General features: G+C 38.9%; 1 protein-coding gene across 11 annotated transcripts in view; it reads right to left on the bottom strand.

Moving 5' to 3' along the window:
* ERC1 (ELKS/RAB6-interacting/CAST family member 1) overlaps window positions 1-12,890 on the bottom strand; it is a 269,702-nt gene that overhangs the window by 145,452 nt on the left and 111,360 nt on the right. For 9 of the 11 annotated variants that reach the window (XM_061418328.1, XM_061418335.1, XM_061418333.1 and 6 more), the window contains 2 exons: window positions 8,914-8,925; window positions 2,577-2,712 (listed from right to left, as the gene is read on the bottom strand). In XM_061418328.1, the coding sequence (XP_061274312.1) occupies window positions 2,577-2,712; window positions 8,914-8,925 (148 nt within the window). The remainder of the gene's footprint in view (window positions 1-2,576; window positions 2,713-8,913; window positions 8,926-12,890) is intronic. The other 2 variants (XM_061418332.1, XM_061418334.1) reach the window with 1 other exon arrangement.

Raw genomic sequence — 12,890 nt, 5'->3', positions numbered from 1 at the left:
GGACAGGGAGGCCTGGTGTGCTGTGATTCATGGGGTCGCAAAGAGTCCGACACGACTGAGCGACTGAACTGAACTGAATCTCTAGAACCCAAGGTGGCATCTGATAAAAATTAATCATTAATCATCAAAGTTCAAAATATTAGTCATTAGTATAAAGGATGTCTTTTTAACATGATGAAGAATATTTTGTAATACTAGAATTATTATGATATCTACACTGGAAACACTAAAGTAATTCTTTCCCTTCACCTCACCTATTTCGTAAAAATATCAGTAGATGGACCTGTCTGTATATTCAGAAACTTAAAAACAAATTCAGGTAATGAGAACTTCGTACAACACAAACCTTCCATCAACTGTTTTCCTACCCCTGTCCACCACAAGGGTTCTACCCAAGAATCCCCAGGGTCCCTCAGCAGGGACTTCTATTTAGAGGTGACCTTAGGGTGCAAGTGATACTCACCACCACTGGGGTGTTTGAATAGATAAGAAAGCTGTGGTACATATACACAATGGAGTATTACTCAGCCATTAAAAAGAATACATTTGAATCAGTTCTAATGAGGTGGATGAAACTGGAGCCTATTATACAGAGTGAAGTAAGCCAGAAAGAAAAACACCAATACGGTATACTAACACATATATATGGAATTTAGAAAGATGGTAACAATAACCCTGTGTACAAGACAGCAAAAGAGACACTGATGTATAGAACAGTCTTATGGACTCTGTGGGAGAGGGAGAGGGTGGGAAGCTTTGGGAGAATAGCATTGAAACATGTAAAATATCATGTATGAAACGAGATGCCAGTCCAGGTTCGATGCACGATACCGGATGCTTGGGGCTAGTGCGCTGGGATGACCCAGAGGGATGGTATGGGGAGGGAGGAGGGAGGAGGGTTCAGGATGGGGAACACATGTATACCTGTGGCAGATTCATTTTGATATTTGGCAAAACTAATACAATTATGTAAAGTTTAAAAATAAAACAAAATTTAAGAAAAAAAAAATGAAGCACCTTAAAAAAAAAAAAAAAAGAAACAAGCAGCAGAGTAGTGAAATAACTTTCTATAAATACTCTAGTGAAATTGTTAGCAATGAAGAAAAACATAAGACCCTCACCACACAAAATAACATAAAATTATTTAAATTAAAAGGTTATAAATGAAAGACCAAAACAACTTAAAAATATTCATAGGTAAATATTTATCTGTTCTCAAAACAGGGATAAACTAACTAAAAAACCCACAGGGAAAAAGCCATCATGAAAGAGAGAGATTTTAACTATATTAGTTAAACAAATGAAAACGTAAGATATGAAAAAATACTCAGCCCTCACTGGTAAATCAGATAAGTATAAATTAAAACAAAAATTAAATATTTTCCACCCATCAGATTGGCACTAAAAAATAAAAAAAGAGGAAAAAATTTATAGTATCAACCGTTATTGGCAAGAGTGAGGGAAAACTGGTGGTGGCTTTTTTCAAAAGTTGGCACATCTGAGGAAATTCATACTGTTTCTATAAGGAGTATCTTATCAGTAAAAGCTATATAAAAGAAGAATGAAAAAAGGAATTAAAAAGTCAGATTTTCATGTCAGAAGTGAATTTGTTATTAAGCCTAAAGATGGCTTCTATATAACAGACAACTCCTCCAAATCCTCCAGATTTTGTGACTATGTAGTGTGGCATGAACATTCTATCATACCAGTTAGAGAAACACAAGCTGACAGCAGCTAGTGGTCTTGGCAGGAGCTTTAGAGATCTCCACTGTCCACGGCATGGTCTAAAACTTAAACCTTCATTCAGACAGGCCAGCGATCCCGGAAGTCTCAGTTCAAATGCTAGCTGAGCCGGAAGTGGCTGTGTGCATGTGGGTAAGTAATTCGATTTCTCTGAGACAGTTTCCTCATCTATAAAATATGTAAAACCCATCTGCCCCTCGGATCAATGAAGGTTAGAAACAGGGACTTACCAGTCCCTGTGGTTCCTGGACACTGCCCTGGTGCCCAGCCCTGGGCACCCAGCTGGCACTGGTATGGTCACTGCTACTCTCGGTACTGAGGCTGGTTTAAGTATCTTTTGAGTAATTAGGTCTAAACATCAGTGAAATAGAAGAGTATGTTTTAATACATTCTCATGACTGTGAAACACAGTCTCTGAACTGAGTTTTTTAAAGTAAGGGGAAAAAGGGAAGGTGGGGGAAGGAAAGGAAGATGAAAAAAAGAAGGTAACCTGACACACACCGGATGAATGATGTGCTTTACTGAAGGAAAAGGCCATTCGATGCTGACCACCTGAAGACCCCGCTTAGCCCATGGACACTGGACTCACCAAGCAGGCAGATTCCTTCCAGGAGACGGGTTTTCTCCCTTGCTCAGGTTTCCTCAACAAAGCTGTGGAATAAAACTGGCCTTTTCTATTGAAAGCCACTCCTTTACTGCTAAACAGCTGCACTGAGAGGAAGGTAGCAGGCAGGGTTAGAAGGAAAAAGAGCGGAGGGTGAGGATGCAAAGAGCCACGTGCCCGTGGGGAGGGCCCTGCCGGGCCTGGTCCCCCCACCCAGCCCCTCGCCCACCTGCAGCTGCTGGGAGCTGTCGCTGAGGGTGTCCTCCCGCCGCCGGGCCTCCTCCAGCATCTGGGCGCTCTTCTTCTTCTCCACCTGCTCCTTGTGCTTCAGGCTGGCCACTTTCTTATTCTGGTCTTTCACCTGCCTGTGGAAAAGGGGAGAAAACTCAAGCTCTTCATATACATGCACAGGAAAGAAGGTGTTTATTCACTGACACCACGATGCAAGGAACAGCTCAGAAGCCGCAAGAGTTCCTGCTGTGAAATCCTCCCAACCTGGCCGAGTGCTCCATTCCAAGAGCAGCTAGCTGTTAACCATGGTACTCTGGGAGCACATGTGTGAGTGAGTACTTTGTGGAGCATGAAGAAACATAAAACAGAAAGAGGCCTGGGACAGAGTGAGATGGCAGAAGGAGGAAACCAATTCAGAGATTTTTGTTGGCATATGAAAACAGGCTCTTGACATCAATGCTATGAAACTGGAGAACGGCTGATGAAGAAAGGTCTGTAACACAACTCTAATTTTACTCTTATTAAATATTTTCAACTTTCAAAAGCTATATGTAACCTCGTTTAGTCGCTCAGTTGTGTCCGACTCTTTGTGACCCCATGGACTGCAGCACGCCGTCTTCCCTGTCCTTTGCTGTCTCCTGGAGTTTGCTCAAACTCATGTTCATTGAGTCGGAGATGCCATGCAACCATCTTATGTAACATATATGTACATAAAATTATGGCATAAAGATCTAAGGCCACAGCTTAAGCAACAGGTCATTCCATCTACTTCTGAAGCCCCCTATTGGACTCCACGGCCTCCATACTAGATAAGAAGACCACGCCAAACTCCAGGTCACAGGTAGAGAAGATTAATCTCATTGAAGAGTGGAATCATGACTAATGATCAAGAAATGTGTGTAAGGTGCAGCCCAAGAGAACCTGGGCTCTGCAATGCGAGAGAACCTACATCCACCTGAGCTCTGACACTCTGCTAAGCCCATCACATTTTCCTTACTCATTAAGGAGATGAGTATTTGGCTGAACTCCACTCTCACGTATAAAACACTAGGAATATCAATCCATGAATAAAAACAGTTTCTGCTCTCAAATATCTCCCAGGCATCTGAGCAAATACAGGATATGCTAAGTGCTAGGAAAGGGCCCCGGGAAGCGGGCAGGGGTGGCAGTGGTGATCAGGAAAAGCTTCCTGGAAGATGACCTGCCTCTGAACTTCCTGAGGGACTGGTCCAGGTTACCAGGCAGAGAGAAGAGCGGGGATAAAGCCCTGAAAAAAGAAGAGTGTGTCCCTTTTAGGGAAGCCACACTCAGTTTGACTGCAGCATAAAGTTGGACCAGCAGAACAAAGAAAAAGGAAGCCGAAAGTAAACAAAGGCCTGTTTCCTGCTGAGCAAGGAAGCTGCAGTTCATCCTAAGTGTGAAAGACTTAAGGAAGGGAAATGATACAATCAGATTTCCAAACTTCTGGAAACAAATCGAAGCAGGATGATGATAGTAGGGAGGATGCGACAATTAGAAAAATCCACTCAACTGCGCCCAAAAGTTGCATCAATAAACTGAACTAACAATGAGAGGCCACCGTGGTTTATATCTAATTAACATCCTTTGAAATCAGGTAATGACAGCCTGTGGCACGTTCTCTCACACTCATTGCTTAATCTCCAAACTAGATCACTGCGGTTTGTTAGATAAAGATGTTCAGGCAGTCATATTCCAGATAAACAGCAAATAATATTCTAGTTAAGAATATCTCAATATTCATAGGATGTATTAATACAAAAAATTTATTCATTCTATCTCTGAAATTCAATTTTAACTGGACATCTCAAATTTTTATTTGCTAAATCCGGCACCCCTATAGGAACTCATATCGTGACTAAATGAAAATTAGTCTTTCCTCCCTTCTCTACTGGATTCACCAGCTTTATCTCACCCACAGAACACCAGGTAGGTATCTACAACTGCGATCTAGAAAAACAACGTTTACCATGTCTCAATGTGTGATGGCGTGAAACTCAACTCTTTTCAGTGGAAGACTTTGGTGGATCAGCACAGGTCTGTGTTCACACACTTATTTCCACCAATGAATCATTCAAAACAGTAAAACTATGTTATTTAACTTTTATTACATAATAAAATAGGGACTCTGGGCTTAACACAGTAGGAAGCATCCCCTAGATTGCAAACATTTGAAGAGAGGTCTGCAGAGGTCACAGCTAAATAAAGCGTGAGTAATAATAATATTGAGCCCAATCTGTTTAGATCTAAGAGTGAGAGAGATGACATTTACAGGCTTCACTTTCTTGATGTCTTGCCTTTAGCTGAAGCTTCTGTTATACAATAAAAAGTAAAGATGAACTATGGACTGAATCCTATCTTTTCGTCAATACATGGAATCTGTTCTTTGTATTCATTCTCTGGGGTTAACGTCCCTGAACCGGAACTAAACAGATGTGTATCTAAGGATTCCGAGTGTGAACCTTCAGTCGTCATCACTCTAAATAAAATCTTTCTGCTCTGTACTTGAATGGAAAGGTGGACAGAAGAGGGCAGGGTAGGACAAGAGAGGAAGAGCAGAAACAAACAAACCCATTCAAACTGGAAAAGCTTAGCGGAGACACAAAAATACAAACACTACAGGTAACTGTCACTATTAACACAAAACAGGCTAAAGCAAACAGTGGAGGGTTAAGCATCTTGCCCAAAGTCATATAATAGAGTTATCTAAACATCCAGTCCATCAATAAATTAGACTCTCTTGATGACCTATTCAACTGGACTTGACAAAACCGTAATTAAAATGCCTCTAAGTAGAATAAAAAAAATACTGCATTAAATTCCACTCTGAAGTGAAAAGAGGGTTTTTAATATACTATACAGCCAAAACGATCCTTGCCACTAGAAGAACAAAGCCTGTTGCATTTTTTATTACTTGGAAAAAACTTCTTTAGGAATAAGTATAGTTTAATGGCTTTTACTACTAAATAAAAATGAACAGCTAACAATATTATAATTAACATAACTTGTAACTCAGAGAATTATGTCTACACCAATGACTTCCATGGAAAAAATCTTCTGGAGCCTTTCATAACTGTTTGTTTAGTAACATTTAGATCAAAATATGCAAAAGACAAAATGTGGGACAAAGCAATAAAACTTCCCAGTAAAAATATGAGCATACTTGAAGCTTAATTTAGAAAGTCTCACACACAAAGCAAAAACCTTCATGATATTTTTCTACTAAAGCTGACTTGTGTTCAGACTTGGAATTACTTACGTGGTACCCTAACTGATTTACTACAATGTGGAGAAAATGTTTAAAGTAGAAAATTGGAAAATCACTTTTCAAATGCAGCATTTGTGCTTGCTATTTTTACTGCAAACACTTAGGATTTCTTCTGGAATGAAATCGGTTTATTCACGGAGAGTTCCGTAAAAATGTTTCAAAAAAATTTTTTTTTCTTTTTTGTTTTAACAAACTCATCATATTAACAAAGCTGCTTATTTTTAAAAAGAGTCAAAGGTGGTTAACAAGTCTTTGGTGGTTAACAAGTCAAGTGACAGGTAACTTAGGTGAAAAAAGGAATTTTTTTACAGAACATCAAGAAATGTGTAAAAGACAAAAAGCAAAATAGGCTAAAAACTGTCAAGGAGGTGCTAAGAAAGCTTCCAGAAAATAATGTCACATAAACTATAGAAGCACAGTTTCAAAAAGAAGGGAGATGGTCACTAACCTAACCTAACAGACAGGTTTTAGACAGGTCCAAGACAAACAATCTTGCAAAGGGTACGTCACTGAGGAAATTTCAGCCTGGCAATGAGAGAAGATCCCAAATTATACTGCTCTGGAAAATGAACGGGAAGTGTGACTGTGGAGGCATAGAGCATAAATGATTCTTTCAGAAACTGTGCAAATGGGAAAAAAAAAAGTAAAAGGTACAAGTAAGATACTGTGGTGAACTGAAACCAAGGGAAAGATGATGGGACGCTTGCTCACACGTCTCCTGAAGGATAGGGAAGACTAGATTATGCTTTATGTTTGGGAGTCTGTGGGAAGGAAAGAAGAGAAACAAAGGAAATGAGGAGGAGGAGGAGGATTCAATTCATGGAACAAGGTTTTGAAAACTGGTCAGAGGGAAGGAGTGAATAGGAAGTTTAGCCTCAGAACAGAGCTGGGACGTCAGTACCTCTGACAAAAGCAAGGGAGGACGAGCACAGACAGACCTTCTGAGACTGCTGCTGTGCAGAGAGAAAGCAGAGGACGGTGTAAGGCTGACTGAAGAACCCCTGCATGAATCAGATTCCTATAAGTAATTACAAAACAAAGATTTTATTTTATTAACAAACTCATCATACCCTGAACAAACTGTTTATTTTTAAAAAAGAGTCAAAGGTAAGAGGACTTTTTCAAAAATATCGTTAAGTCTTGAGAATAAATATCAGGGAACAGAAAAGGGAAAGAGAACCTTTTTCCCCAAAAAAGCCTCAACTTCATCTTTCTACCTGTAACAGAAATTTCAGACCTGAAAAATAGAGTCTGAAAATATCATTACAGAAGAAACAAGGCTTCCTTCCTCATCTTCCGCACACATACAACTCTGCAGTGGGCTCTACTTCGCACTTGCTATCAATCCTGACAGGAATCAAGGGCACCGTGTGGTGGGATCCAGGACCAAACAGGACTCTGAGAAAAAAGCAACAAAGAGTGATCAAAAACAGCTCCATTTACTGACTGCTCAGCCTGTGCCAGATGCTGCTCCAAGGGCTATTTGTATTAACTCATTTAACATTCACAACAGCCCTTCAGATCGGAGAGAACTACCCCAACTTTACAGATGGGAAAATGACAGTGAGAAAAGTACCTAAGAACCTCTGAGCAGTATGGGACCCCAGAGCTCAGATTAATTCCTAGGCTAGAGTGTGTATCATATGAGAAGCCCTGAGGCTGAAATGAGAATATCTGGCTTCAAATCTAAGGACTACTACCAACTAGGCAGCTGACCCTAGATGTAGAAATCACGTTGCCTAGTCTCAGATCCTCATCAGAATAATGATCTGACCTATGTAATCCATATGCTATATGTGAGAATCAGAGACAAGTGCTTTTATAGACAGCAAACATATTAGAAAACCGCTGCTAGGAGAAAGGTAAAAAGGCTGAATGCCAAGGAATTGATGCTTTTGAACTGTGGTGCTGGAGAAGACTTGAGAGTCCCCAGACTGCAAAGCGATCAAACCAGTCAATCCTCAAGGAAATCAACCCTGAATATTCATTGGAAGGACTGATGCTCAAGTTGAAGCTCCAATACTTTGGTAACCTGATACGAAGAGCGGACTCACTGGAAAGACCACGATGCTGGGAAAGATTGAGGGCAGGAAAAGTGGGTGACAGAGGATGAGATGGTTGGATGACACAATCGACTCAATGGCCATGAGTTTCAGCAAACTCTGGGAGATAGTGAAGGACAGGGAAGCCTGGTGTGCTGCAGTCCATGGAGTTGCAAGGAGTTGGGCACGACTGAGTGACTGAACACCAAGGTAAAATGCATGTGGTATTACAATATCATTTCCTGAACCTGATCAGAAATTCTCATACCATGATTTTACAGTGCCATGGCTCACAGGCAGAATAAACAACTTTTAAAATGAAGACTTATGATTGTTTTCTGCCAGCTTCTCTTACTAATTCACTTAGTAATGAAGACGGTTGAGTTACTTAATGGGCTCTGTAATTGTGTTACTCACCTGCAAAGTGGAAATCGCAAACCTTGCTACATGACTGCTGGGAAAATCAACGGAAATAAAACCTGTGAAGCTTCCACCACAAGCCCCTGACACATGAACAGCAGCACTGGTGGCTGTTTCTGTTGCCAGCATTCAGCAGTCACAAAACAACCCCCAAACTGAAAGGGTATGCGTAAGTCTGTGCAGTGAAATCACTCCAAGGCTCTTACACACATCTAGACTGTGGCCCCTCTCCCTCCCGCATCCATGCTGCACTTGACCTGCTAGTGTAAGAGCCATAATGTCTCTGATGAAACTGTAACAAAGTTAAAGCAGTATCTTCACCTGCTCGCTCCCCCAGTGACTACTTTCCCCCTTTGTTTCTCTCCCTCAAAACCTGGTCGGTCTGATTCTTGCTCTCTGACCACTCTCACGACCTTGAACGGTAGAACTGTAATGCCACTCTTCCGATCAATCTAACGCTCATGACATTTTCTACACTCATACCTGAATTTCTAGACATCTTGTTCCTGGGGTAACTTTTGGGTTCAAGACAATGTCAATATACAACGTTTTGTTACATATCTTTGTTTTAGGACAAGCATACTGACCTTGAGGTGAGACTGAAGGAAAACGGCAAATCCAGGAAGGAAATGTGAAAGAGAAAAGTTAGAAAGTGTTAATGAGGGCAGTATTCAGAATTCGCATAATTCACAGACACAGAGGAAACATACAGCACAGGATTAGAGAAAGGAACGGAGACACACAGATTTGGCACAGACACCAAAAGTGAGTAAATTCAAACTTTCAACAAGTATATTTTCATATTAGATTACACCATTGTACCTTAACGTAAGTTTCTAAAGGGATGAATTTTGTCTAAAATTTACCATTTCCTGGGGCAGGAAAAAGAAAAAATAATTTCTCAAACACAAAGGAAAAGAAGGGAAGGCCAGCTGTCGTTCCCCTTCCTGTTTGAGTATTAATAGCCACCTGTGACCTAACGACATTAGTCAGCTTGGGTTTATACACACCCGTCTTAGAACTGACAACTCCTTTACCTACCCCGGCCCATTTCTTAGACCCAACTTATCACGGAGAAAAGCAGAAAAACACGGAAATGATTCTGTAGAATATAGAACTCTCATTCATTTGGAAAATTTGACATAATTTTCTCAAATGTGAAAGTAATGTTTTGCTAATTACACCCATTATGTCTCACTCCAAATCTATCAAATCTGTCTCCAAATGGTGCAATCTAACAGCAATAAAGAAGAAGAAGATGTGGCTCTACAAATAACACTTTGTTTCTGATACTGCTCAGCAGACAGAGATGCAGAGTAGTCATGCTTTGTATTCCTTACCGAGCACAAACCCCTGAGGTTCATTATTGCTTTCATATTCATAATAACAGGCAGCTTTCCCTTTTTAACAATTAATCAATTTCACTGAAAGTGGTCTTCCAAACACTTAAGACTCCTAAGAGCCAGGGCCATCCAGCTTGTCATCAGGACTGAAATTTTACTTTAAGAATCTAAAATGAGAGGTTTATTTCTTGAGTGCCAGCACCATTTCAACTTGTGCTTTAATGTTTTCTAACATTTCAATACTAAAATGAGTTTTTTAAAAACTCATTGTTAAAATAATGGAAAGGCAAGGATAAAATTTATGATTTCCATTATAAAATAGAAAAACAGAAAAACAAAAAATGAAAACAAAATTCCTCGCAACCACACGGCAAGTACATGGTGGATCCCGGAGAGGAATGTGGGTCTGCAGACACACCTCCTGGGTGTACTTTTATCTGTTCTCTGATGCTTACAGGTTCTTGAAAGGAATCTACAAAAATCCATGGATCTCTAGCAGAATGCAGACAATGTTCAAAGTCAAAGTGAGGTCAATCATTTATCTACATGACTGTTCCCAACGATCTTTTTTATTTTTGTTGGTTATGACAGATTAAGTTGGAATAATTTTAAATCAACAATGACACTGAGATCTCATACAGATGCAAGGCTTTATATGAAACATGGGGAAATCCCTGAAAAAAAATTAAGTTTATTCTTGACAAGAGCAACTTTAAGGATCTTTTTACCTATTTTATAGTTCAGGAGTCATACTTTATGCTGGCATAACTTTTAGCTCTTGGGAAATAAATTTAGGAGGAAAAAAATCTGCATATAGAGTAACTATATACAATTCTAATGTTTACATTTTAAAGTGTAACACCAAAATTTCTATCAAGACTGTAATAAATTATAAGGTGCTGTGCCCACAAGAAACTGTGGAAAGATGGTGCAGTAGAATTGACTATGTAATTAAGCTGTGTAATTTATTCTTCTTTTAAATGAAAATCAGTGAAATTCATCGAGCAGAGGAAGAAGAAAGCAGGCTGAAGCAAGCAGGATCAGATAAAGAACAGTCATCTCCAGTTATGACACTCAAAGCATCTTGCTTTTCCTCTTTCATTTTTTAAAAACACCATCCATTCTCCCTCAAGAAAGAACACACAACCACCATGCTCATTTTCCTTCTTTTCCAACTACATCAAGACCCGACACTGTCCTTCATGGACCAAAGACACACAACTGCAGACTTTAAGGAAATTCTTTCAGGAATCTTTTCCCTCATGAATTGTATACTAATTTATGCCAATCTACATACAGCTTAATTTCCTTATGGGAGATTTCTGAAGACATTAAGCTGCATGATCAATTCAGAAATTCAGAAAACATATTTACAAATATGAAGACTAAAGATGTAGGTTTATATTTCCAGATTACACTGTGCCATAGAGGCCTGAATACACTGTGATACCAAAATAAATCACAAACATGAAACCCACTTTCCCAAGGAAAATGTCAAAAAATTTTAGGTCAGCCTAAACAAAAAAACTTTCAGGATGCAGTTACAAAAGTCAAATACCTAATTCTAACAATAAACACATTCCTTTGGCTACATACATTTAAAATGGAATACATGAGAAAATAATGTTGATTTGGAAATACTTTCTTTCATTCCCACACTCACTGAAACAATTTTATTCACTCTCATTGTAGACATTTTCAATTCACCAAAGAGAGAAGATGCACCAGTATGATTAAGAAATAAAAAATATATACCAATTAAACCATGCCATTATGTATGTATGTATTATGTACATCCATATATGTACATAATATACATACATATATGTACATACATATTTAATACATGTATGTATTAAACATGTATCCCAGTTTCAGAGATACTAAAATATAAAAATAAAACTTAGAATTGGTATTTGATTGTAACAGAAGAGTTTATCTACATGTTTGTTTAACATGAAGCAAGAAAAGTAACCCTACTGAATTATATTAAATAAGACTATTTAATGCATATGGGTTTACTTATATTTTTACAGAAAAAAGTGTATGTGCAATGGTAAACATATTACAAACATATACAAGAAATGAACATAAGAATATTTTCAATATAACAAACAGGGAATAAGACTAGTATCTATTTAATGAAAGGTCTGAATGTGCAGGGAATGGGAAGATAAAATGTGGGATGATTAGAGAGGGAAACGAGAAAGGAGCCACATCTCTATGTTTTAACATACATCTTCAATGGGCCCTGAACAATGTACAGTCCTGGGAGAGATTGAGAGAGATACTATCAGAAAAGCATAGAAGAAGGAAAGAAATTATTACCTAAGGGAGGTCAGTAAAGCTTCCCCTCCAAAAAAAGATAACAGTTACAAAGGGTCAGATTCCCACAAAAGAATAAGGCGAAAGAAAATTTTAGTCCATTTTCATTACATGAAATTCAAATACTAGTAGGTTTTAAAAGCAAATAAAAAAACCACAAGAGGCCACATCCTCAAGCCACAAGGTTTAAGGGTGGCATGATGGGAAAACAACACCATTCTCTGTGTTCAAGCTCAGTTCATCATGTTGATCTTGATCTACAGAAATACAGACTCTTCTCACCAAAACGAGGTTTAAAATTACTGCCTCAGCCATTTAGACTGTTAATTTGAGGGGCTACCTTGAGCCTGAACTCTGAGCAAACAGGAAACACTCTTGCTTTAAAAAAAAAGTCAAGGGACTTTTCTGGCGGTCCAGTGGTTAAGGTTTCACCTTCCAATGCTGGGGATGCAGGGTTGTTCCCTCTCCCTGCCAGGGCGCTAATACCCCACATGCCTCACGGCCAAAAAAACAAAACAGAAGCAATAGTGTAACAAATTCAATAAAGACTAAAACAATAATAAAAATTTTTTAAAAATCAAGTAGCTCCAAATCTTATGAACAGATCATACATCAATTTTTTTAATAAAGCCAGTTGTTTATAAATCAGAATGTATTAACAGTTCCCTTAGAAACGTTATAAACACAAGTACTCTTGCTAGTCCATAAAATCTGATTTTAATCATGATGCAAAAGCCTAGAATTAATAATAGTTCTAGATGAGGTCTGGAAAAGACAGCAAAGGAAATAAAATTAACCATCACAAATAGAAAAACTAAGTTTCCTCCTAACAGTTAAACTACTTACAAGCCGGCCCAAAAGGAGTGAGTGAGTGAGGGAGTGAGTGTGTGTGTAAC

This window comes from Bos javanicus, chromosome 5 (genome assembly GCF_032452875.1).
Source record: "Bos javanicus breed banteng chromosome 5, ARS-OSU_banteng_1.0, whole genome shotgun sequence".
NCBI classification, from domain to species: Eukaryota; Metazoa; Chordata; class Mammalia; order Artiodactyla; family Bovidae; genus Bos; species Bos javanicus.
The sequence above is the reverse complement of the archived record's forward strand: the minus strand, read 5'-3'. Positions and strand labels throughout refer to the sequence as shown.